The 27,788-nt window shown below is 42.8% G+C and overlaps 1 protein-coding gene across 1 annotated transcript in view; it reads left to right on the top strand.

The window, feature by feature from the left end:
* The window catches only part of LOC105474541 (TBC1 domain family member 22B), a 75,625-nt gene that overhangs the window by 20,011 nt on the left and 27,826 nt on the right, over positions 1-27,788 (top strand). The window contains exons 3-8 of the mRNA XM_011729313.3: positions 1,364-1,671; positions 3,991-4,170; positions 4,688-4,758; positions 6,146-6,274; positions 8,541-8,606; positions 12,765-12,879. Coding sequence (XP_011727615.1) covers positions 1,364-1,671; positions 3,991-4,170; positions 4,688-4,758; positions 6,146-6,274; positions 8,541-8,606; positions 12,765-12,879 — 869 coding nt within the window. The remainder of the gene's footprint in view (positions 1-1,363; positions 1,672-3,990; positions 4,171-4,687; positions 4,759-6,145; positions 6,275-8,540; positions 8,607-12,764; positions 12,880-27,788) is intronic.

Genomic DNA, 27,788 nt, shown 5'->3' with positions numbered 1-27,788 from the left:
AGATTAGCGAGAGCAACATAATGAGACCCTTATTTCTTCAAAAAAAAAAAAAAAATCTAAGCATGGTGGTGTGCGCCTGTAGTCCAGCTACTCAGGAGGCTGAGGTGGAAGGATTGCTTGAGCACAGGAGTTCAAGACTGCAGTGAGCCAAGATTTCTCTACTGCACTCCATCACTCCACCCTGGGTGACAGAGCAAGGCCCTGACTCTTAAAAGAAAAGAACCGTATAAATACCCAGTGAAAAACCAAACAGTCTTATTAAAGCCAGATCTTGTTGCTAGAAAATATATTGATTCTGAGGCTGCTCTCACTTTGGCACCTACTTAGAAAATGGTCTTAAAGACAGAGTAGCACCAAACTTCAACTTTCTTCTCAAGGCTAGTGGAAGACCAAAAAGTGGAACAACTTTTTTATTTTGGGACTTAAGGTTTAATGCTACATATGTGGACTACCTAAAATTATCTCGTTTTCTGCCAGTAGTTTATGTGCTACTCTAAGTGATAGCAGATCAACTCTCAAATCTCAGTGGATTAGCATAGTAAAGGTCTATTTTCTGCTCATGCTACATGTCTAAAATGGGAGTGGGTAAGGGCAGAGGGCAGGCTCCTCGACATAGTTACTGCTGCTTCACATAGTCACTCAGTTACCTAGGCTGAGGGAGTCTCTACCATCTTGCCAGTCATCATGATAGAAGAGAAGCTATAGGTCAGGCATGGTTGCTCACACCTGTAATCCCAACAATTTGGGAGGCCGAGGTGGGAGGATCACTTGAGCCCAGGAGTTCAAGACCAGCCTGGGCAACATAGTGAAACCTTGTGTCTACAGAAAATAATAATAAAATTAGCCAGGCATGGTGGTGCACACCTGTAGTCCCAGCTACTCAAGAGGCTGTGGTGGGAGGATCACTTGAGCCCAGGAGGTCAAGACTGCAGTGAGCCATGATCATACCACTGCACTCCAGCCTGGGTGACAGAAACTCTGTCTCAAAAAAAAAAAAAAAAAGAGGTTATACAGAACTGACACCTATTCTCTACTTTGCCTGGAAGTAATCGCCTTATTTCTCTTCTTAGTCCATTGGCTAGAACTGGTCATATGGCCTCACCTAAGTGCATGGGGGCCAGGAAGTATACAAGAGCACATGGGATGTTTGGTGACCATTGCTGTCTCTGCTACATCTGTCTCTGCGATCTCAGGCTGGTCTGGATGTATCTAGATGAAGAATGGATATGGGCAGTTTTTGTTTGAAGAAGCTAATGATTATGTATGGAGTAGTTTGTAATTTATTAACATTATAATAATAAGCAAATGTAGGTGGTCAGATGTGTCAGGCCATTCCTTGGTAATTGTGTCTCCTTTCTTGAAGTTTCATTAAAGAACGATCAAAAGTCAGCACAGTTCCTCTGAAGAATAAGAAGGCCTCCAGTTTTCATGAGTTTGCACGGAATACCAGTGATGCTTGGGACATTGGCGATGATGAGGAAGAGGACTTTTCCTCACCTTCTTTCCAAACTCTGAACTCAAAAGTTGCTTTGGCAACTGCAGCCCAAGTTCTAGAAAACCACAGCAAGCTGAGGGTAAAACCAGAACGGTCCCAGTCAACGACGTCGGATGTTCCTGCCAACTACAAGGTCATAAAGTCCAGCAGTGATGCCCAGCTGTCCAGAAACTCTAGTAAGTCCTTCCTGCTCCCTTCATAGCCTCAGGCTTTTCAGCAGCGTGCATTTTAAATAAAAGCGATTTTTCTTTGTGGCCTCACTCAGATAGATATTCAGTGGGGTGGTAAACTCAAGCCTGAGATATGGCATCATTAAGCCTGAGTGGTCACAAGCTATACTTACCCCTCCCACAGTGGTGGCTGCCCAGTCTGGTAACCTGGGGCTTCACTTTCTAACACCCAGGTGTTGTTTGCCATTCTCCTCTTCTCTTCTTCCTTTCCCTGTGGTGGAGTCCAAAACTTCTGGTTTGATTGCTTCACATTGCTTTAGGCCTGGTCAGGTTTAGAAATATTAACTAATTTAAAGCTGTTAGTGGCTGAATTTCACAATTGTTTGGCCACTGTGGTTTGACTTTCTCAGCCCTGGGGAACAGCTACTAGCATAAAATTGTCTCTTCCTGTTCCTGAGGGAGGGAGCAAATGTGCCTAAAGGCCCCAGGTCTCGGCTTCCTGACCATCAGGCAGGTCCCATCAGGTTGGGTGGGATGGAAGTAGAGGCCTCTCTGTTTCTTTTCGGGAAACTGGCCAGAGTAACGGTTGATGTGATGGTGGTTTTATTAGACCTTTGGGGACTCTCAGTGTATTCCTTTAAATATTCATGGTTGTGTTTAATGTTGCCCTAATGGGTTTTATGAAAGTGTGTTGGGAACTGGAGAGGGAAGCTTTGTCATTGCAGTGAGAGTTAAAGCGGTGAGCGGGTAAAGGATGAAAAGGAAGTAGAAGAACATCAGAGCCCTGGCTCATGTTCTGAGGGAACTTTTTTCATGGCTGTAAGGTCTTTGCAATCATTCCACAGTTATATTCCATCACTGATTTGGGCTCTAGCGTGAACCTTCAGTGCCATGCACAGATAGGCATTCAGTGTTACTGACCAGGTGGCCACAGCTGCAGGCTGTGGAAGGTGTCTACACACGGTGATGGAGGGTCTCCAGAGATTCCCAGTGTGAGGAAGGCCCCTACTGTGATCCATAATGACCTGCCCTGTGCAGCCAGGACCTCCCCAGCCCAGCCCAGAGCATTCTCCCTGAGGAGGTTTTCTCCTGCAGGCATCTGTCTGTAAATAGGTAATAGCAGAGATTTACAGCTGTCTCAGCTCTGCAGTGTGTCTGCATTTTCTAGTCCTCTCGTTACACTAGGCGTCCCAGCCAACTGCCTCTTGGAAGTTGTTTTTGTAAGCCTTCTAGTAGTACTGGTTGGTTGATATTCACTGTTTAATTTTTGTTATGACTACTACTTTTTAAGGCCCAGCCGTGTAAAGAGTATGAGGCAGTCATGTAAGCACAACTAGAATTAAAAACTGAGTTTTGCTTGTGATAATACAAGAGTTTCAGAGTCAGGCTTACCTAAGGTGGTTTTTCACCTCTCACTTGCAAATAATTTAACCTCCCTGAGCTGCAGTTTCTTGTCTGTAAAATAGTTATACATTCCTACCATGTGTTCTAAGGATCAAATGAGAGGTCATATGTAAAAGTGACCTATATGCCTTATACATAGGAAACACTCAATATATGTGAGTCCTGTAGTGCTTATTCACCCTACCCACCATCCAGTCTAGAAATGTCGAGAACAAGACAGAGTTCAGTTTGAGTCTTTGTTATTTCAGTCATATCCTGGCAGAATTAAGAACTGGTTCATTTTGGTGGGAAATGTAGGCGCACAAAGGAACCGCAGCCACCAAAGGCAGGATTGCCTTAGGCCAGAGCTTCTCACCAGGGCACACTGATGGGCCAAGAACCAGGTACAGGATGTGTGGAGATATTGATCCTCTTAGTCCATGGAGCAGCCGGGGGTTCCGGGGCTTGTGGAGAGCAACCACCTCCATTTATTGCAGCCTTGTGCTTTGTGGTGTCATCTGCCTTGTCATCATTCCTTATGTGCTCTGGGATGTGGAATGGGAAGGAAAACTCTGCCTTAGACTAAACTAAACTCACTGTTTGGCATCAAGAAAAGTTCCAAGTTGGGGTAGAAAGAAAACATTTGATTTTCCTTTAGAGTCACCAAAAAAGTTCTCAAAAGTTGCTGCAGCTTCTGGAGTCTCTGTTAGCACCTAAGGTGCCTTTGTGTGTTTGATATAAATGCAGCCCTTTCTCTGGGCAGTGAATGGAGCGTGGCTGGGTTCTGGTCCCTCGCTGCCCCTCAGCTGGGCACCTCAGGCAGTGCACACAGGCAGCCACGGCCTTGGGGAGGAGACACGATGCTGAACGATTAGGTTTAAGGCTTCTCAGAATCCATGCTCCTCACACAGCCCATTCTGTTTCTTTTTCAAATGATCTCAGGTGATACATGCCTGAGGAACCCACTCCACAAACAGCAGTCACTCCCTCTTCGGCCCATCATCCCCCTCGTTGCCCGGATCTCGGATCAGAACGCCTCTGGGGCCCCCCCAATGACTGTCCGGGAGAAAACCCGCCTAGAAAAATTCCGTCAGCTTCTCTCCAGCCACAACACTGACTTAGGTGAGTCCCTGTGAGCCCAGGCAAGGTAGGAGCTTTTGGTGACTGGAATTCTCAGAGACCTGGAAGCTACTGCTCTTTATTCTTCCTTCTTTTACTTTTCTAGCTTCTCCTGACCTGGTGCCCATTGCAGTGACATGCAGGTATTAAGTCAGACATATGTTACTAAAGATTATGGACCAAATTAGGTGGGACTGGTTTCTGTGACCTGTAGACCCTAGTGCAACTATTCTGACTTTGATCTCCTCTATCTCATGGTGACTCTTGCTGAAATCTACACCCACTGGTCTTTCTCTTCCCCTCTAACTTTCATCTCTGAGCTGACAGGACTGCTACTGCAAGGCCATGTCCTTGGCACTTGGCTGCTCAGGGCTGTTTTGGGCTTTTCCCTGTGCTTATGGGTAGCAAGTGGTGGTGGTGGTCTTACATGAATGGAAGGAGACATCAGGCAGTGCTGGTTGCGGTTTGCTTTAGAGCATTTGTGGAGAGTTCACCTAACAAGGCTGTTTTCTGTTTACAGATGAACTGAGGAAGTGTAGCTGGCCAGGGGTTCCCAGGGAGGTTCGACCTGTAACCTGGAGACTCCTGTCGGTGAGTTCTACCTACTGTGTAGAGAAGTGTGAGCCTCACACAGCCCTTCTTGCCTGATGAGGTTAGTCTGGACACATTGGTCTTAACTCCATAGACTTCTCTAGTCCTACTGGATATGACAGAACTATGGGACTGTAGTCCTATTTCTGTGCATAAAGAAACACATTCTTGAGAGTTTATTCACACACATGTAGAGGTACACAGACTTGTACCAATAGTCATGGTCTCACGTTATTAACAGCGAGGAAGAAGAATAGAGTGAGTGAGATAGGGTGACCCCAGCACTTGCTTTGAGCAAGCTCAAACATTCCCTGTGCTTTACTCCTGTTTCAGTTGGAGTAACCAAAAGTTGAAACCCACTTTGATCTGTAAAGAGTTGATAAATGGGCCTCCCTTGGAAGCCTTACTAGTCCTGCTTTCACCAAGTACGGAGCACTGTGCCAGCCGCTACGATAAGAACACTTGGGTTTCCTGAGCCTGTAAAATTCATTCATTCATCTAGTGAGGATTGATTGAGGGCCTGCTGTTTGCCAGGCATAGTGCCAGATGCTCTGAGCAGATACAAAAATGAATAAACCACAGTCCCTGCTCTCCAGGCACTCACTGTGGAATGCATTACATAAATGTTTTCAAGAAGAAGGGTCTGTCTCCTGACTGCTCGCCCCACCTCTACTCTTGCAACCATGTAATCATTGCCTCTGCCACTTCTAATCAGTTTGAATGCTATTCAGAGTAGATTTGGTGAGAACGGAAGGGGAACAGAAAATATAAGAATGAAAGTGGGATCTAGACCAAGGATAAGAATGAAAGTTGGCCTGGAGCTTTGGCTAGGCTGGGGGCTGCTGCCAGAAGTTCTGTCTGAGTGTTGTAGCTGTTATGTCACGGATTCCATTCAGCTGCTTCCTAAGCTGGTAATTCTGAAAGTTACACTGGAAAAGAATGTAACTGGCACCAACTTACTTGGCACACTGCTGAGATGTGCTGTAGAGGTTGCTATATCCCTGCATTTCTCAGAAGTATGGCCCTGGACACACGCAGCCCTCCAAGGCCATGACTTGGGTCCAGCTCCCTCCCACTGACCTACATTCACTCCTGTACTGTGCCAGCTCTGGGAGCTGAGGAGTGCTCACCAGTGGCTCAAGCTTCAGCACAGTACAGGGCCAAGGGAGTAAATAATCCTGGGAAAGCTGGCCTTGCTTCATCTGCTCACATGTGGATCTCATTCAATGAGAAGAGGGCAAAAAATGGGTGGCCAGAACCAAGAAGGGATTTACCCTTGGCAGTTTTCCTTCTTGATAGTTTCCAAACCACTGCATAGATTAAAATAAAAATTAAGGATTTATCCAACCATTGTCTTTCCCTATCTGACCAGCAGTCTTGTCTATAGGGCTATCTCCCAGCAAACACTGAGAGGAGAAAGTTGACCCTGCAGCGCAAGCGGGAGGAATATTTTGGCTTCATTGAACAGTATTATGACTCTCGAAATGAGGAACATCACCAGGATACCTACAGACAGGTATAGTCATCACCTGCTGCCTCTTTGCTTACCAGTCATACACTTTAGGTGTGTCTCATGGTAGTGCTCTCAGGGTACAGGCTTTCCAAGTCCTCAGGCTGTGGTATATTGGTTAGGAGTTAAATTTATCCTCAAAACTGTTTCCCCTCTTTTCATTCAGCAGCTCTGATTTTAGCCATTTTAAATAGACAGACTTTTTTGGCACTAGTCAGTGCGGTGCTTCTCAAACTTTAATGTACATACAACCACCTAGGATTTTGATACGATCTCACCTAGAGATTATGAGAAAATGCAGATTCTGATTTAGCGGGTCTCGGGTAAAACCTGAAGTTCTAATGTGCTTCCTTGCAATGCTGCTGCTGCTGGTCCACCAACCACGCTATGAGTAGTAAGAGTTATCGAGTATGGAGAGGAAAGACAAGCTCACTTAGCAGTGGTCCAGTCCCTCTGGACTATGACATCAGTATGTCTTCCTGGCAGCTGCAGTGCTGTTTCGGCCTCTGTGACTGTCTGTAGGAGCTGTAGCTATCAGTAGTCTTGTCAGGGAGTCTTCCGTCTGCCCATAATGGTCCTCATGGTATGCAGAAAGGTCTGTTCCCAACATCACACATGGAGGGAGGAGAAGAGTAGGCCAGGGGTTGCAGAAAGTGAAAGGTGGGCAGCTATCTACAACAAGCCTCAAGAACTGAAGTAGCCTCTGCTGCTGCTACTGACACATTCTTTTGCAGATGAACTGAGGAAGTGTAGCTGGCCAGGGGTTCCCAGCTAGACTGGGCATTGGGAAATCCCCGAATTGAAATGGACATAGTGACGTCTTAGTTAACAGAAGTAAGAACTTTCAGCTTCAGTTACTGAAGGCCAACTGCTTTTGGTCCTTCCCCACTTTTTTTTTTTTGAGATGGAGTCTTGCTCTGTGGTCCGGGCTGGAGTGCAGTGGCGTGATCTTGGCTTACTGCAGCCTTCGCCTCCTGGGTTCAAGTGATTCTCCTGCCTCTCAGCTTCCCGAGTAGCTAGGATTATAGGCATGCGCCACCAGGCCCGGCTAATATTTTGTTTATTTTTTTTGAGACGGAGTCTTGTTTTGTCACCTAGGCTGGAGTGCAGTGGTGCAATCTCGGCTCACACCAGTCTCTGTCACCCAGGTTCCACCAATTCTCCTGCCTCAGCCTCCTGGGTAGCTGGGATTACAGGCGCACACCACCATACCCAGCTAATTTTTGTAATTTTAGTAGAGACAGGGTTTTGCCATGTTGGCCAGGCTGGTCTCGAACTCCTGACCTCAGGTGATCCACCCACCTCAGCCTCCCAAAGTGCTGGGATTACAGGTGTGAGCCACCGCACCCAGCCCTAATTTGTGTATTTTTAGTGCAGATGGGGTTTCATCATGTTGGCCAGGCTGGTCTCAAACTCCTGACCTCAAGTGATCCACCCGCCTCGGCCTCCCAAAGTGCTGGGATTACAGACGTGAGCCATTGCCCCTGGCCCTTCCCCACTTCTTACACGTCATGACTTCATAAACAAGTTCATCTCTGGTTCCCTATTTTAGGACATTTATGCAGCTTTCTGAGCTCTTCTAGTTCTTAGGAACTGTCGATGAGTAAGATTCTGAAAGAGGGGTACCTACTTGGATCATACCTGCTACATACATGCCAGCCCAGAGTGAAACAGACTTCAGAGCAATAAGAAAAAACCCTCAGGCTGTGAAGCCTATTGCCATTTGACTTAAGTGGTTTCTTTTGGGCGGTTTCCTAATAAACTACTGTTATCATGGAAACATGTTCCATATGGGCAGGTAGGTATAACTAGATTTTTTTTCTGTGTCAGTCACTTCTTTCTGAAGATAAACTGTGTTTTCTTACTACTTTGATTCCCATTTCTTTAAAAAAAAAAAAAAAAAAAAAACTTGTCAAAAGAACAAACTGGACAGAGCACGGTGGCTCACACGTGTAATCCCAGCACTTTGGGAGGCCGAGGCGAGTGGGTCATCTGAGGTCAGGAGTTCGAGACCAGCTACGCCAACATGGTGAAACCCCGTCTCTACTAAAAATACAAAAATTAGCCAGGCATAGGGACAGATACCTGTAATCCCAGCTACTTGGGAGGCTGAGACAGGAGAATCGCTTGAACCCTGGAAGCGGAGGTTGCGGTGAGCCGAGATAGTGCCAATTACACTCTAGCCTGGGGGACAAGAGTGAGACTTTGTCTCAACAACAAAAAAAAGAACAAACTGGCATTTGTGTTTTTGGACATGCCCTCTCTTTTTCAGATTCACATTGACATTCCAAGGACGAATCCTCTCATTCCGTTGTTCCAGCAACCACTTGTACAGGAGGTGAGGGAATTACTTAATGTTCTTTGGCGCTTCTCCCTGCATAGTTCTGTGGCACCTGTTTACAGGTTTGCGGCTAATCATAATAGTACCTTATGTTCATATATGCAGCTTTGGTTCCTTTAGAGCACGGTTTCATGCATTCTCATTTCATCTTCATAACAAATCTGTGAGCGGAATAACACTTTGAAAGGCTAAGGAACTTGCTCAGAATTTCGAGTCTACCTGGTGGCAGAATGAAGAACCCACATCTTAGAATTCCTATTCCTGTATTTGCTCTACTTTATCAAGCTGGAAGTAGTGATTTTTTAAATTGTGGTAAAATATACATAATATAAAATTTGCTATGTTAACCATTTTTTAGTGTACAGCTCGGTGGCATTAGGTACAATCACATTGTTGTATGACCATCACCATCCACTTCCAGAACATTTTTCATCTTCCCAAACTGAAACTCTGTACCCTTTAAATATTAACTCCCTTCCCCAGCAGCCTCCATTCTATTTGTCTCTAAGAATTTGACTACTCCAGGTAGCTCAAATAAGTGGAATCATAAAATATTTGTCCTTTTGTGACTGGCTTATTTCACTTAGCATAATATCTTCAAGATTCATGCCTGTTGTTGCATGTGTGAATTTCCTTCCTTTTTTAAGGCTGAATAATATTCCGTTGTGCATATGTAACACATACTGTTGAGCTCTTCATCTGTCAGTGGACACATGGGTTGCTTTCACATTTTGGCTATTGTGAGTAATGCTACTGCTAGTATGGGTATGTGACTATCTGTTTGAGTCTCTGTTTTAAATTCTTTTGGGTATATATTTAGAAGTGGGATTAGTAGTTATGTTTTGAGACCTAACAAGTTATTGAAGTACATGGAAGGTGTCAGTGGGACTATTATGTTTTGACTCAAGCAGTAACTATAAACTTCTTAAGATTAGGGATTTCCTTTGCAACTTTACAGTAGCCAGGACACTAAGTGTTAGTGCTCTTTTAACAGAACTTGCCATTCTCATAATAGAGAGGGATGGTGGTTAAAATGCTGAAAATAATTTCTATTTGACTTTGGGTTGTATTTATAATTTTGTTTAAATATAGATGTCTCCACTGGTGGGGTCCCTCATGTCTTACCCATAGCATAAATAAGATTTTGAAGGTAACACCATTATTTTAACTATAAGATTCAGCTCATAGGAAGCTAAAAACCCATTCACGATCCCTTTATCCTCCCATACAGTTTTCCATGGTCAGCACTGCTTATTCCTCATTTTAACTTGGAGATGTTCAGAGACTTTTCTTTTACCTGTGCATGCTTACTCTAAATTTGGAGATGGGGAAAGTAGTCAGTTTAAAAGGCTTCTCAGCCAGGCATGGTGACTCACTCCTATAATCCCAGCACTTTGGGAGGCCAAGGCCAGAGGGATTGCTTGAGCCCACGAGTTTGAGACCAGCCTGAGCCCAGGAGTTTGAGACCAGTCTGGGTAACATAGCGAGACTGTCTCAAAAAAGTTACAGAATTAGCCAGGCATGGTGGTATGTGCCTGTGCTACTGTGCCTGTGCTATTTGGGAGGTTGAGGAGGGAGGATCTCTTGAGCCCAGGTGGTCAAAGCTGCAATAAGCCATGATCGTGCCATTGCACTCTAGCCTGAGTGACAGAGCAAGATCCTATCTCAAAAAAAAAAAAAAAAAAGGTTGGGGGCTGGTGGCTTCTCTTAGTAGTGCATCCTGAATACAATATGGGAACTCAAACTTTATTCTTTCCAATTTTTCCTGAATTACCATTTCATCTAGCAGGCTACAGTCATCTTTTTAATTTTTTTTTATTTTAACTTTTTAAGAGACAGGGTCTCACTCTATCACCCAGGTTAGAGTGCAATGGTGTGATCATAGCTCACTGCAGCCTCTACCTCCTGGGCTCAAGCAGTCCTCCTGCCTCAGCCTCCCAGGTAGCTGGGGCTACAATCATGCACCACCACACCTGGCTAATTTTTTTCTCATAATTTTTTGTAAAGATGGGGTCTTGCTTTGTTGCCCAGGATTGGTCTTGAACCCCTGGCCTCAAGCACTCTTACTGCTTTTCCTCTCAAAATGCTGGAATTACAAGGCGTGAGCCACCATCCAGTCTAGTAAAAATGCCAACCAAGAAGTAAAGAACTAAGTAACACTGAATACGGAAAGGCTTGCTTTGAAAACCTGAAAGATACCTGAGAATTGACTATAGTATGTAGAAATTACCCACACTAGTAGAAGAGACATAGGAAAACCTCCAGGGGTTCTCCTATCTACTCCTCTCTATAAGGCAGGATTATCCCAGACTTTTTCTACAGTGAGCATCCCATGGTCTCCCCTGATTACCAGGCTTGGTGCTCTTCAGTTTCCATCTCTTTGACCACTTCACTTTGACCGTGTGAGTGTGTCTATGTTGTCCCACCCTTACTAGAGAGGATGATTGCAGGTCTCCTGATTCTGAACAGCTAGCTTCCATGTACTTGGCCATTGTTACAGCCAGGCACCAAGGATATGAGTATTTACAAGGAGCTGATCCTATGGAGTAGAAGCCCTTCTAAGTCCTTTGGAAAGACCAACCTGGAGGAGCTTTTTAACAGAGGCATCTAGACAGACCCAGGTCACAAGAAATACAAAGAGAGTGAGCCAGGGAATTCTTGAGATTTTCCTGAAAATGATGGTTCTAGCTTTGGCTGTGTTTTCAAGATAGAGGGGTCATTTAGCAACAGAGAGGAAATAGAGTATAAGAATGCTCCCATTAGAGTGTTGGGCTGAATGCAATTGAGGTTGCTGTGCCTTTTCCTCAACCGCACAAAGCAAATGGGTAGGTCTAGTGAAGGCAGAGAGGCCAGCTCCCTTCGAGGGAGGGCTTTGTTCTCACTGCCTGTGAAGGCAGCAGTGTTGACAGTGAAGGAAACCGTTTCTCAGCTCTGTTTGCCAGCTGTAGACACAACTATCTATGACAGAGGGGCTGGGGAGCATCCTTTATATGTCTCTAGATTCTCTATGTCCCTCCTACACTAGATAACCATCTCCAAAAACCATATAACCATTTCCTGTTTATTGGTCTCCCTGGGAGGTTTTTCTCCCTTGCACCTGCTTGAGAGGGCCTCTTCATTCTGATGCTGAGGTGATTGGCTGAGATTCTCCTGAGTCCACGTGCTTTCTAATCTCCTACCCTATCATCTGCATGTATTCACCATCACCTCTGTCATCTCTCTGGTGTGGTTCACAGAGACATGAGGCAGCCCAGTCAAAACCAGTCTCAAGAATGTGTCAGACTCAGGAGTTGTGGTCAACAGAATGAAACCAGGCAATGGGTATCATCAGGTTGAGAGAAGGTGGGGAGAAACTCAGAGGGCCTAATGAAAGCAAGGAGAGTATAGTTGAGTGGTACAGGGCATGATTCTGTAAAGGGACCATAGAGATCTTTCCTTTGTCCCCAGCCTAGGCCTCTGGCTTCTTGTGGCTAATATGCTAAACTCCAGGGTCTTTCCCATGGGGGCCCTGGCTGGTTTCTCTGTTCTCAAATACCCAGCTGTAGGAGTCCATAGGATTTTGTTTAACTTCCTATCCTTAGCAGATGTCTGAGTTGTATCCTGATATGTGAAGTGACTTCCTGCAATGTGCAGTCTGTCGCTTGGTCCTAGTCAGGCTGGGTTAGAATTAAATCTAGACCTCCTTTCTTCTCAGCAGGGAGAGTAGAGGGTAGTAGAGAAGGTATTTCCTCTCTAAATCCTATAATGACAAAAAAAAATTTAGAAAAAAGCATCAGAACTAGGATGTTCTGATATCTTGCTCTTGGAAATAGAAAACAGTATCTACAGATGAGAATGTGGTGGCCTGAATTAATAGCATTCATCCCAAATGTTTTCTAAGTCATTTGGGTTGCAATTCTTTCCTTTTCCCAATTTCCTATTATGGTGACCAGATAATGAAAAAATGAATAAAGAGCAAGAAGTATCTACCCCTACTTGAAAACAATTAGTGTATTAGAAACTTTCTGCATTTATATACTTCTTTATCCCACAGTATTTTAAAATTTTCCTAAACATTCTACACCAACCCAGAGGTAAATAGTGAAGTAGGTAAACGGAGGGAGGGAGTGTGTCCCCATGATTTAACACTCGTGTCTTTCTTTCTCATTTTCCTAGATCTTTGAAAGAATTCTATTTATTTGGGCCATCCGCCACCCTGCCAGTGGGTATGTCCAGGGAATTAATGACCTGGTCACTCCATTCTTTGTCGTCTTCCTCTCAGAATATGTGGGTAAGAAGCATTAGTACCAAGTTGAACAAGCTATTGCTCTTTCTTATCTGCCGTCTGTCTGTTTGTTTTTCCCAAGAGTCCAGCCAGTGGGTATGTCTTGCTAGAAAATAGATAGTGCCTTTGGAATACACAGCTAAAACTACTTTTAACAGCGATTGCTGCCTGGAATTTATCTCTTAAGATGGTCACAGATCTCACCTAAAAAGATCTGCTTTGTCACAAGAATGACCACATTGATATGTTTTGTAGTTTTATGGTTTATTTGAGATTATTTTAGGATTATTTTGAACTTGTTTCCGACTCAGGCTCTCATCCATGTAAACTGCAATTTTAGATTGGACATCAGGCCTGCACACTCCAGTTCACTTGCTATATCTTAGGAGCAGGATGTGGACATGCAGAGGACAAAAGGTTGTGGCACCAGAACCCAGCACATACAGGAAGTGATGGAATGGGCCAAGGAGAACTCCAAGACCTTGATTTCTCCCCACTCCTTCTTCACCTCTCACCCCACTGGGTTCTTGTCACTTTAGAAAGATATTTGATTTCATGGCAGCAGTTAGGTTTTCTTGTAGTCCCAGCCTCTGCCGGCCAGCCTAAGTTAAGCAGAGTCTTAAAGGAGTTGAGGATCCTGTGTCTCTGTTTTGGTTTCCTTAATCACTTCTGCTGAGAGAGTCACAGGAAAACCCATCTGCCACGGCCTGATGCTTTGTTTCCTTAGGTAAGGAGAACCTCATGTAGGAATAAGAACATCGAAAGGGATCTTAGAAAGCCATTCACGTAATCCCTCATTTCACTGAGAAGTTTTGAGATTCTCTGTCTCCTTATTAGAGGCAGAGCTAGGACTAAAATCATTTTCTTTAGACTCTGAGGGTGGTGGATGATTGTGGTTTTTGGAGGAAGCCATTTGGAGGGGTTAGGGGGTTGGGTGATGAGAAATGGGTGAGAGTGGAGCCCTTTGGAGAGGACAGCATAAGAAATGTCTCACTTGGTCTATCCTATCCAGGTTTTCCAATGGGGCTCAAAGGGATGAGAGGTCTTTCATGAGGCAATCTTGGAAAACTAAGGCAACTGACTAAGAAGGCTTTTTCTAGAGGACTTTTTACATCTTCCCCCCACCCCCCCGCCTTAATAGACCAACTTTTGGAAGCAGCATAATTCTACTGTGTTGTATAATTTTATCAAGAGAGCAGTTTAGCTGATCTGTTGGGATTTTTTAGTTGCTTCTTGCAGTAATAATTTTCTAAAATAGTATTGAAGAATGAGCCTAGGATGGTATTAACCCATTCATTAATTTACATTTGAAGTCTAAATGCTGTCATGAAATCTTGCTAACAGTGTTGTGCCAGTTAAAAATAATCCTCAGCAGCTGTAGTTCTGATTAGATATTTAATTATCTTGTTAGCTTTGTTTTTTGTATTTATATTTTGTTCCAAGCCTGTCTTCACTTTCTTTAGGTGCCCATCCCATTACTACCTCAACCCCATCAAGCAGTGTGCCTTTCTGTGATAGATATGACTGCTTTCTAATCTTGGTACAGGCATATCTTGTTTTATTGAGCTTTGTAGATATTGCATTTTTATAAATTGAAGATTTGTGGCAACCCTGCATTGAGCAAGTCTATCAGTGCCACTTTTCAAAAGCATGTGTTCACTTTGTGTCTCTGTGTCACATTCTGGTAATTCTCACAGTATTTTTAACTTTTCATTATTATTATATCTGTCATGGTCATCTGTGATCAGCGAACTTTGATGTTATTGTTGTAATTATTTCAGGGTGCCATGAACTGCCTCCAATATAAGACAGTGAACTTAATTTATAAATGTTGTGTGTGTTCTGATTGCTCCACCAGCTGATCCTTCCTCATCTCCCTCTCCTTGGACCTACCTATTCCCTGAGACACAACAATATTCAAATTAGGTCAATTAATAACTCTGCAATGGCTTGTAAATGTTCAAGGGAAAGGAAGTTACATGTCTCTCGCTTTAAATCAAAAGCTATAAGTGATTAAGCTTAATGAAGAAGGCAGGTCAAAAGCTGAGCCAGGCTGAAAGCTATGCCTCTTGTGCCAGTATGCCAAATTGTGAGCAAAGGAAAAGTTCTTGAAGGAATTAGAAGTGCTACTCCAGTGAACACACAAATAATATGAGAGCAAAATAGCCTTATTGCTGATATGGAGAAAGTTTTAGTGTTCTGGATAGAAGATCAAACCAGCCACAACATTCCCTAAATCCTGAGCTTAACCCAGAGCAAGGCCTTAACTTTTTTCACTTCCATAGAGGCTAAGAGAGGTGAGTAAGCTGCAGAATAAAAGTTTGAAGCTAGCAAAGTTGGTTTTCATGAAGTTTAAGGAAAGAAGCCATCTCCATAACAAAAAGTGCAGGGTGAAGCAACAAGTGCTGATGGAGAAGCTGCAGCAAATTATCTGGAAGATCTAGCTAAGATCATTGATGAAGGCGGTACACTAAACAGCAGATTTTCAGTATAGACAAAACAGCCTTCTATTGGAAAAAGATGCCATCCAGGACTTTCTTTTTTAAATTTAATTATTTTTTTAAGAGACAGTAGCATGATCATAGCACACTGTAACGTTATACTCTGACTAAAGCCATCCTCCTGCCCCCTGAGTAGCTAGAACTGCAGATGCACACCCACCACACCTGGCTAACTTTATAAAAACAATTTTTGTAGAGAGGGGGTCTTAGTATGTTGCCCAGGCTGGTCTTGAATTCCTGGTTCAAGTGATCCTCCCGTCTTGGCCTCCTGAGTAGTTGGGATTACAAGTATGTAGTAACCACTATGACCAGCCTGCTATCTAGGACTTTCATAGCTAGAGAGGAGTAGTCAGAGTCTGGCTTCGAAGGACAGACTGGCTCTCTTGTTAGGGACTAAGGCAGCTGGTGACTTTAAATTGAAGCCCGTGCTCACTTACCATTCCAAAAACCCTAGAGCCCTTAAGAATTATGCAAAATATACTCTGCCTGTGCTTTATAAGTGGAACAATAAAGCTTGGATGACAGCACATCTGTTTATAGCATGGTTTATTGAATATTTTAAGGCCACTGTTGAGACCTCTTGCTCACAAAAAAAGATTTCTTTCAAAATAGCACTGTCCATTGACAATGAACCTAGACACCTGAGAGCTCTGATGGAGATGTACAAGGAGATTAATGTTTTCATACCTGCTAACACAATGTCTGTTCTGCAGCCTGTGGATCAAGGAGTCATTTCAACTTCTGAGTCTTATTATTTAAGAGATATATTTAGTAATTTAGTAAAGCTATAGCTGACATACTTTCTTGAGATGGAATCTACTCCTGGTGAAGATGCTATGAACATTTGAAATGACAACAAAGGATTTAGAATATTATGTAAACTCAATTAGTAAAGCAGTGGCAGGATTTGAGAAGGTTGACTCCAATTTTTTTAAAAATGTTATTTATTTATTTATTTGGAGACAGGGTCCCACTCTTTTGCCCAGGCTGGAGTGCAGTGGTGTAATCATAGCTCAAACTAATCTCAAACTCCTGGGCTCAAGTGATCCTCCTGCCTCAGCCTCCTGAGTAGCTGGGACTACAGCTGTGCGCCACCACACCCAGCTAATTTTTAAATTTTTTGTAGAGATGAGGTTCTCATTGTGTTGCCCAGGCTGGTCTTGAATTCCTGACCTCAAGCAGTCCTGCCTTGACCTCCCAAAGTCCTGAGAGTATAGGAGTGAGCTACCACACCTGGCCAGATTGACTTCATTTTTTAATTTTTTTTGTTTTTTTCAGATAAATAGAAAGTCTGGTTTTATTTTCACCGTTACATTCTTTTCAAGTGCAAGGTCAGCCAGCTAAGATTTCCAGTAATGACTGAGGTAATAACTTCTGCTGGCATGTCTTCTGAGTCGCCATTTCCTCCACTGATACTCATCCAAATAATAAGAGAAACACAATTGCAGTTGAGTTTACTATTATCAATGGCACTCTCATCAAAATTCTTACAGACTGAATAAGGTTCATTAGCTGAGATTTAATTCTTGGCTCCTCTCCAAAGCCATTGATTCCCTGGTCTGTTCCCCAGCCAAAGTTCCACATGGCTGGGGAGGCCTCACAATCATAGCAGAAGACAAATGAGGAGCAGAGTCATGTCTTACATGGTGGCAGGCAAGAGACTGATTTAATTTTGAAAGAAGTTCTACTGTGGGTAAAATGCTGTCAAACAGAATCACATGCTACAGAGAAATCTTTTGTGAAAGGAAAAGTCAATCAATGTGGCCAACTTCATTACTGTCTTAAGAAATTGTCACAACCAGCCCAGCCTTTAGCAACCACCACCCTGACAGTCAGCAGCCATCAGCATTGAGGCAAGATCCTCCAGTAGCAAAAAGATTATGACTTGCTGAAGGCTCAGATGATTCAGTAAATAGCATTTTTTAATAATAAAGTATTATTTACTAATTAGCAGGGTGTGGTGGCATGTACCTGTAATCCTAGCTACTGGAGAGGCTGATGCAGGAGAATTGCTTGAACCCAGGAGGCAGAGGTCGCAGTGAGCTGAGATCGCGCCGTTGTACTCCTGCCTGAGCAACAGAGGGAGACTCCATCTCAAAAAATAATAATAAATAATAAAGTATTATTTATTTGTTGATTAATTGATTGAGACAGGGTCTTACTCTGTCACCCAGGCTGGAGTGCAGTGGCATGATCATGGCTCACTGTAGCCTCAACCTGCTGGTTCAAGTGATCCTCTCACCTCAGCATCCCGAATAATTGGGACTACAGGGGAGTGCCATCACATTTGGCCAATTTTTTGTATTTTTTGTAGAGATAAGTTTTTGCCACGTTGCCCAGGCTTGTCTTGAACCCCTGAGCTCAAGCGTCCTCCTGCCTCAGCCTCCCAAAGTGTTGGGATTACAGGCGTGAGCCACCATGCCTGATCCCAGTCTTGTTTTATCTAAACCTGTATCCATTCTCTACTCCCTCACCATTGTGAATTATTTTGAGGCAAATCTCAATATCAAACATCATATCATTTTATGCATAAATGTTTTTATATGTATCTCTGAAAGGTATATATGTATGTACACACACATACATAATTTTTGGTTTGTTTTTTGAGACAGTCTCACTCTGTCGCCCAGACTGGAGTGCAGTGGCACGATCTCAGCTCACTGCAACCTCCGTCTCCTGGGCTCAAACAATCCTCCCACTTCAGCCTCCAGAGTAGCTGGGACTACAGGCTCGCACCACCATGCCTGACTAATTTTTGTATTTTTTGTAGAGACAGGGTTTCGCTATGTTGCCCAGGCTGGTCCTGAACTCCTGGACTCAAGCCATTTGTCCGCCTCAGCCTCCCAAAGTGCTGGGATTACAGGTGTGAGCTGCTGCACCTGGCCAAAGACATTTTTTAAAACACAAAGCCACAATGCAGTTATCACATCTAAAAAGTAGTAATAGCTCCTTTATGTAATCTACTATACAGTCGTATTCATAAATCTATTTAACAGTTTGAATCAGGGTCCAAATCAGAGCTGCATATTATACTTGGCTGTCTCTCCTAATCCTCCAGCTCCCATCCATCTCTCTTTCCCTAGGAGTTTGTAGTTGTAGCCCTTGTTTTTCTGGCCAAGAAGCAACATTACCCTGGTTTTTAAAGTACTTCACTATTTGCAAAGATCTTGGACATACCTGATTTCCTTTACTAGGGCCCAATGTCTGTTTAAGGTAGACGTATCAAGCCATTTTATAAGGTGAAAAATCCAAGACTCAGGGGTCTAATGAGCTTCTCAAACTCAAACCTAGGTATTTTGGTCTTAATACCTGTGCTCTTTATATGACTTGGTGGAATCTCAACTTCAGTCCTTGTCCTTGGACTTCTAATGGCTTCACCAATTATATTCAATGCTCTAAAGCAGGCAGCACCTTTCTTATTGCTCATCTTTTAAAAAAAAAAAAATTGTAGTAGAAGTATGCTTATTTAAAAAATCAAAACAACATTCTACTATAAAGATACATGCCCGTGTATGTTTATTGCAACACTGTTCACAATAGCAAAGACTTGGAACCAACCTAAATGCCCATCAATGATAGACTGGATAAAGAAAATGTGACACATTTAGACCATGGAATACTATGCAGCCATAAAAAGAATGAGTTCATGTCCTTTGCAGGGACATGGATGAAGCTGGAAACCATCATTCTCAACAAACTAACACAGGAACAGAAAACTAAACACCGCATGTTCTCACTCATAGGTGGGAGTTGAACAATGAGAACACATGGACACAGGGAGGGGGAACATAACATATTGGGGCCTGTTGGGGGTTGGGGGCCTAGGGGAGAGATAGCATTAGGGGAAATACATAATGTAGATGACAGGTTTATGGGTGCAGCAGACCACCATGGCATGTGTGTACCTGTGTAACAAACCTGCATGTCCTACACATGTATTCCAGAACTTAAAGTATAATAAAAAATATATATATATAGAAGTGTTACAACACACACGCACACACCCCCAAGATAACTACAGTTGTTAACCTATTGTTATGTGTTCTTCCAGACCGTTTCCTATGTATGGATGGAGCTGCATGCATTGTTTTTCTTTACTGGGTTCAGAAAAATGAAATCAAGCTATTCATACTTTTCTATATTTTGCTTGTGTTCATTTAAAAATGTCATACAGCAAGCTTTCCAAGCCTGAACATACAGATCCACTTCATTATTTTCATCAATTCCATTATTTCTGTAATAAGGCTTAACCAGTTTATTTAAGTTTTCTTCTCTAGAAGGACATTTAAGTTGCCTACAGTTTTTTTTTTTTTTTTTTTTTTTTTGAGATGGAGTCTTGCTCTGTTGCCCAGGCTGGAGTGCAGTGGCGTGATATCGGCTCACTGCAAGCTCCGCCTCCCAGGTTCACACCATTCTCCTGCCTCAGCCTCCCGAGTAGCTGGGACTACAGGTGCCCACCACCACGCACGGCTAATTTTTTGTATTTTTTAGTAGAGACTGGATTTCACCATGTTAGCCAGGATGGTCTCGATCTCCTGACCTTGTGATCTGCCCGTCTCAGCCTCACAAAGTGCTGGGATTACAGGCGTGAGCCACTGTGCCCGGCCTAAGTTGCCTACACTTTTTAGCTGTTGTAAGTAACATTGCAGTGAATATCCTTGTACATATTTTCTTGTGCACTTGTTAAAATACGTATTTCTCTGAAAGAGTCCTAGAAGTGAAATGACTAATCCTAAAAGCATGCCAAATAGGTACTACTAAATTATAATCCAAAAATGTTTATACCAGTTTGTACTCCAGCCACGAATGTGTGGATGCACTTTTCCTCACCTCCTTAGCAAAACCTGTGTATGGATGAAGTCTAGTGTATTTTACCTGTCTAGCAGATAGATCATGGTTTGTTTCAGTTTTTGTTCCTACTTTCTGGTCAGTGATACTATGTATCTTTTCTCATCTGTATTATCATTTTCTTTTGTGGTCTGCTGCTTTAATCATTAACCTGTTTTTTCTAATGGATTATTGACGTGTCTTGTTTTGTAAGAGCTTTTTGTATATTAGATAAATTCATCCTTCATCTGCTATGTGTTAAAAATATTAGGTTGAATCATATAAATTGTTAATACTCAACCATTTTTTACCCTCCAACATGGGGATTTTATATAGTCCAACCTAATATTTTCCCCAGACCATTATTTATCTCTTAACTTTGCTAATTGTGTCTCTTTATGTAGAACTTACTAATTTTTATGCAGTCAGATCTGTCCAACAAGTATTTATTGAGCTGTCACTATGTGTAGGAGATAGACAAGGAGATAGACATGGCCTGCCCTTGTGGCAACTCCTGTCTGGTAGGGAGGCTCACAAACAAGTCACCAGATAATTGCAAACTGTGATGAAGCCTCTGAAGGAAGCAGCTTCTCCTTGAGGATTTTTGGATTTGGTATCTTGCTTAGGAACTCTTTCCTTCCCCACCTCAAGATTACAAAAATACTGGCTGGGCGCGGTGGCTCACGCCTGTAATCCCAGCACTTTGGGAGGCTGAGGCAGGTGGATTACCTGAGACCAGGAGTTCGAGACCAATCTGGTCAACATGGCAAAACCCCGTCTCTACCAAAAATACACGAATTAGCTGGGCATGGTGGTGGCTGCCTGTTTTCCCAGCTACTCGGGAGGCTGAGGCAGGAAAATCGCTTGAATCCAGGAGGCAGAGGTTGCAGTGAGCCGAGATCACGCCACTGCACTCTAACCTGGGTGACAGAGTGAGACTCTGTCAAAAAAAAAAAAAGATTACAAAAATACTCTCCCATGTTTTCTTCTAATATTCTGGTGGTTTTAACATTTAACTTTCTAAATTCCATTACTGATTTATTTTCTTGTATGGTGAGAACTGAGATTTATAGTTACTATTCCAGTTGCATAGCTAATATTTCGACACCATTTATAAATGATACACCATCTTTTCACTGATGTGAAATCTCTCTATCTCTCTTCATAATATTACATACATTTAATTACATGGTTCTGCTGCTTTGTTGGTTTAATTTCATTTGTCTCCATTTCTATCCAGTACCACACAGCTTAGATTTTTTGAGTTTATAAAGTTGTTAAATTATTATTATTATATATTTTATTTATTTATTTATTTTGAGATGGAGTCTTACTCTGTTGCCCAGACTAAAGTGCAATGGCGCAATCCCGGCTCACTGCAACTTTCATCTCCTGGATTCAGGCCATCCTCGCACCTCAGCCTCCCTAGTAGCTGGGACTATAGGCATGCGCCACTATGCCTGGCTAATTTTTGTGTTTTTGAGTAGAGACGGGGTTTTACCCTGTTGGCCAGGCTGGTCTGGAACTCCCGGCCTCAAGTGATCCACCCATCTCGACCTCCCAAAGCGCTGGGATTACAGGTATGAGCCACTGCACCTGGCCAATTATTTTTTATTAGTGGCTTTTTTCTTTTAATTCCGCCCCCCTGCCCACCCCAGTGCCAGTCTCTTTCATTATCCTTTCAAAAAATACTGTCTTGGTTGTTCTTCCAGATGAACTTCTTTATTTTTCAGTTTTGTTTATTTTTTATCTTTTTCTTACAGTGATAAGAGCACTTAACACGAGGTCTACCCTCTTAACAAATTTTGTTTTTTGTTTTTTTTGGGTTTTTTTTATTTTTATTTTTTATTTTTATTTTTTAAAATTTATTTATTATTATTATACTTTAAGTTGTAGGGTACATGTGCATAACGTGCAGGTTTGTTACATATGTATACTTGTGCCATGTTGGTGTGCTGCACCCATCAACTCGTCATTTACATCAGGTATAACTCCCAATGCAATCCCTCCCCCCTCCCCCCTCCCCATGATAGGCCCCGGTGTGTGATGTTCCCCTTCCTGAGTCCAAGTGATCTCATTGTTCAGTTCCCACCTATGAGTGAGAATATGCGGTGTTTGGTTTTCTGTTCTTGTGATAGTTTGCTAAGAATGATGGTTTCCAGCTGCATCCATGTCCCTACAAAGGACACAAACTCATCCTTTTTTATGGCTGCATAGTATTCCATGGTGTATATGTGCCACATTTTCTTAATCCAATCTGTCACTGATGGATATTTGGGTTGATTCCAAGTCTTTGCTATTGTGAATAGTGCTGCAATAAACATACGTGTGCATGTGTCTTTATAGCAGCATAATTTATAATCCTTTGGGTATATACCCAGTAATGGGATGGCTGGGTCATATGGTACATCAAGTTCTAGATCCTTGAGGAATCGCCATACTGTTTTCCATAATGGTTGAACTAGTTTACAATCCCACCAACAGTGTAAACGTGTTCCTATTTCTCCACATCCTCTCCAGCACCTGTTGTTTCCTGACTTTTTAATGATCGCCATTCTAACTGGTGTGAGATGGTATCTCATTGTGGTTTTGATTTGCATTTCTCTGATGGCCAGTGATGATGAGCATTTTTTCATGTGTCTGTTGGCTGTATGAATGTCTTCTTTTGAGAAATGTCTGTTCATATCCTTTGCCCACTTTTTGATGGGGTTGTTTGTTTTTTTCTTGTAAATTTGTTTGAGTTCTTTGTAGGTTCTGGATATTAGCCCTTTGTCAGATGAGTAGATTGCAAAAATTTTCTCCCATTCTGTAGGTTGCCTGTTCACTCTGATGGTAGTTTCTTTTGCTGTGCAGAAGCTCAAAAATCACAAGCATTCTTATACACCAGTAACAGACAAACAGAGAGCCAAATCAGGAATGAACTTCCATTCACAATTGCTTCAAAGAGAATAAAATACCTAGGAATCCAACTTACAAGGGATGTAAAGGACCTCTTCAAGGAGAACTACAAACCACTGCTCAGTGAAATAAAAGAGGACACAAACAAATGGAAGAACATACCATGCTCATGGATAGGAAGAATCAATATCGTGAAAATGGCCATACTGCCCAAGGTAATTTATAGATTCAATGCCATCCCCATCAAGCTACCAATGAGTTTCTTCACAGAATTGGAAAAAACTGCTTTAAAGTTCATGTGGAACCAAAAAAGAGCCCGCATCTCCAAGGCAATCCTAAGTCAAAAGAACAAAGCTGGAGGCATCACGCTACCTGACTTCAAACTATACTACAAGGCTACAGTAACCAAAACAGCATGGTACTGGTACCAAAACAGAGATATAGACCAATGGAACAGAACAGAGTCCTCAGAAATAATACCACACATCTACAGCCATCTGATCTTTGACAAATCTGAGAGAAACAAGAAATGGGGAAAGGATTCCCTATTTAATAAATGGTGCTGGGAAAATTGGCTAGCCATAAGTAGAAAGCTGAAACTGGATCCTTTCCTTACTCCTTATACGAAAATTAATTCAAGATGGATTAGAGACTTAAATGTTAGACCTAATACCATAAAAATCCTAGAGGAAAACCTAGGTAGTACCATTCTCTTAACAAATTTTGAAGTGCACAATACAGTATCATTAGCTGTGGGCACATTGTTGTACAGCAGATCTCTAGAACATACTCATCTTGCACACAGTTATCAAATTTGTACCCTCTGAACATCAACCCTCTGTTTCCCCTTCCCCCAGCCCCTGGCAGCCACCACTCTGTTTCTATGTTTGTGACTATTTTAGATACCTCATGTAAGTGGATTCGTACAGCATGTGTCCTTTTGTAAACCAACTTTTACTTTGCATAATGTCTTCCAGGTTCATCCAGTTGAGCTTGAGAATCAACTTTTATCAAATTTAGGAGTGGGGAACCTTTTATTAATACAGTTTTTATTGGAGTTGCAATAAATTTATAAGTTACCATTTTTGTGGGGTTTTTGGTAACAGCTTTATTGGGATGGATTTCATATGCCAAACAGTTTAGTCATTTAAAGGGTACAGTGAATAATTTTTAGTATATTTACAGAGTTGTATATCACCACAATCAATTTTAAAACATTTTTTATCACCCCAAAAAGAACACTCGTACTCTTTAGCCATCACCCCTAAGCCTCCCAGCCCCTGTATCCCTGGGCAACCACTAATCTTCTGTATCTAGGGATTTCCCTATTCTGGACATTTTATATAAATGGAACCACACAATATGGAGTCTTTTGTGTCTGGCTTTTATTTAGCATAATATCTTCAAAATTCATTCATGTTGTAGCGCGTGTCAGTACTTCATTCTTTTCTATGGCTGAATATTCTATTATATGGATGTACTTCATCTTATTTACCTGTCACTTGCTGGATATAAATTAAATTTCAAAGAAATACAGACTTCTCACCCTCACGCGTTTCTTGAACAGACATAGATACAACATTGTGGCCATCAAGCATCATTTTTTTGTCTGGGCAATAATGCTTCTCTTCTGTACTTCTCTCATGGTGGCATATCTGGATGAGGCAGCTGCTGTCAAAGGTTTTTTCTATGGCCCTCCTGGTGTGACTCTCCCTACTGTAGGAAGCCTCAAGTGTCTTTCTCATGGAACAGGCCAGCAGTTGCCCTCATTATCCTGGGCAGGTCTCTCCAGGCAGCCTTACCCCGCTGCCCCATCTCACTGAATCATAGCATGGGGGATCTGCCCTAGTAGAGTCATGGGGTCCACACGCCACTGGGACGTTATTTGGCTTCTGTCATATCTCTTCCCCTACCTATTCTCTACCACCTCTATCACTTTTAAAAATTAGTACCTGAGCCTGCTTCATGCTTTATGCCATGTTTGTTGTAAAGTAGTTGGAAACAGTGAGTTCCAATGATTCCCCTGTGAGTTGATAGAGAAGTTGTCTATAGCTCTAGCCTTGCCGCCAAGCAGCTTCTTTATCTGCTGAAGCCAGCTGCTCCTGTAAAAGTGGGTCCTCTGCAGATAAGCCAGCTGTGTCTGGGTCTAGTGGTGACAGTGCTGCAGTTGTGGGGGGTCACCCCTGGGGAGATAAAGTCTCTGGAATCTTATCTCTGAGACTGGTATAATTCTAAACTCTTTCCTCCAAGAGCTTTTAGGCTTAGGCAATATTAGCCTAGCTCTGAACTACTAAGGTCCAATTGACCATGTTGCTGTCATCAAAATAAACTGCTTAACAGGAACAACAGAAGTGATTCATATAAGGAAGTCATGTAGAAGAGCAGGACTCATGATGTTTCCTATTTCAAAAGAAGAGTGGTATCTGATGATATTTTTGGGTACAAAATGCAACACCAATTATCAAGTAACCTTTTCTCTTTTCCTCTGCATGAAACAGCACAATAAGATTTTCACCGTAGATTTTACCTGGAAGCATGATGGCAGTGGAACTCTCAGAAAGGAAGTCCTCCACAGACCTCTGACTTGTGTCCAGTTCCCTGCATGACATTCCACGTGATTATGTCATAGATGATCACTTAGGATTAGCTAGGCTACACATAACAGGGAACCCAAGTAACAGTTCCTTAAGTAAGATGGAAAAGCTTATTTCTCTCACATTAAAAGTCCAGAGGTAAGTAATCTGGGGCTTATCTGCTGCTCCAAAATATCAGAGATCCAGGTTCCTCTCTCTCATTCTGCAATCTTCAGCATGTGGTTTCTTTCTCATGATCCAAGAGCTGTTTGTGCTCCAGCCATCACATCTATATTCCAACCAGTATAGAGAAGGAAAGGAAGCAAGGCATACTTGTTCTGTTTAAGAACATTTCTGAAAGCGGTGCATGACTCTGGGGCTTGATTCTCTTTTGTCTGCACTTAATCTTGTGGACACACCTAGCAGCAAGTGTGGCTGAGAAACAGTCTGTCTTAGGTGGCCAATACCCTTAGGGGTCCTGTTACCGAGGAGGAAGAAGGGAACAGTTATTTTTAGGCAATCTTTGCTATTCCTAGGCTCCTCAGACTCTGTGTTTGGCTCTTCTCCTTCCCTTACCCAGGCACCCTTTTCTCTTAGTTGGCAGCATTTCCTGTCACCTAAGTCAGAAATGCTAAGAATTCTTCATGATTCTGTTTCCTTGCTCTTTGATATCCAATCATTTACAAAGGTCTGATGATTTTACGTCCTAAATGTTTCTTGATATGCTTCTTCTTCATTCCCACTATGCATGCCCCAGGTCAGGCCTGGATTGCTGAACCAGCCAAGCATGTTTTCTCACCCCCGGTTTTATCTCCTTCACACCAATCTTCCACACCATTCAAACACAGACTCGCCCATACAACTCCTCTGACAAAAATCCTTCCATCACCTGTAGGTTAAATGTCCAGGTTTTCTAACTTGGCATGCAAAGGCCCTGTGACCTGCTCTCTGCTTCACCCCTCAAACTCAGCAATCCAGAATGGACATTGTAAATGTAAAGCCTTATCCTGCACCACCTCTTTATCTCCTGAGCTAATCTTTGTGTACCCTTTAAGACTCCCCTTCCTCTTAGAAGCATTCCCTGGGGTCCCCCGACCCCCGGCATCCAGTATTGCTATTTCTGTCACTCTGTAGATTTCTCCCATGGCACTTTTGAGACCAAAGAGTATTTTAAACATCTTCATATCCCCAGTACCTTCATTTTGGCGTCCAAAATAGGCATTCCACACATGTCCAGATGAATGAGAGAATGAAAATTCCATGATAACTGCAGAATACTCAGAAATGAGTACAGCTTCACCAGGCTTGGCCACTGGAGGGCAGTGAGTTACACTTTTCTGATTCTGTGCCGAATTAGCCGAAGTTCTCTCTCCCCTAAGAGATGGAGGTGGAGCACCACCACTTAGTCAACAAGTCTTTGATGAGCACCCACACGTGCAGGGCACTGCTGTAGTCCTGGGAGGCGGCATCCTCCATCTTACATCTGACTCTTTGCACATGACATCAGCTCATGCAGTCTGTTCTTCCCTGTCTGGCTAGGCCAAAGATGAAACTGGACAAACTTTATTATTGTCTCAAGAGGATATTCCTTTTCTGCTTTTTAAAATGTGAACTTTATATTAAATTGTACATTTAGAAAAGTGCATCTATCATACATGCCCAGTTCGATGAATTTCCCCAAAATAACCAGCACCCATAGCAAGACATGGAACGTTTCTAGGACTTCAGAAGTCCCCTTGTGTTCCCTCCTAGTCCCTACCCCGTCCTCTCCTCCCCTGCCCCTGCAAGGGTAACTACTTTACTGATTTCTAACACCTAGATTAGTTTTGCCTATTTCTAAGCTTTATCTGAATTGAATCATACAGTAAGAACTTTCCACTTTAATGTTGTTGGTTTGGAGGGAATTGGTGGGGAGTGGGCTTGATGCTGAATTTTTAGCAGCCACCCTATTTGGGACTCAAGCTGCCTCCTGGCCCCATCTTCATAGATGAAGTAGTCTCCTGTGTGATAGGCAGCTGAGAAACATTGAGGGTCTTCCCAGCAGTGTGTGGAGATAGCCGAGCCAGGATGCTGAGCTGCTTTCAGTGACATTTGAGGACAGTGTGTGCGTTTGGTA

Source organism: Macaca nemestrina, chromosome 5, assembly GCF_043159975.1.
Source record: "Macaca nemestrina isolate mMacNem1 chromosome 5, mMacNem.hap1, whole genome shotgun sequence".
Taxonomy (NCBI): Eukaryota; Metazoa; Chordata; class Mammalia; order Primates; family Cercopithecidae; genus Macaca; species Macaca nemestrina.
The sequence above is the reverse complement of the archived record's forward strand: the minus strand, read 5'-3'. Positions and strand labels throughout refer to the sequence as shown.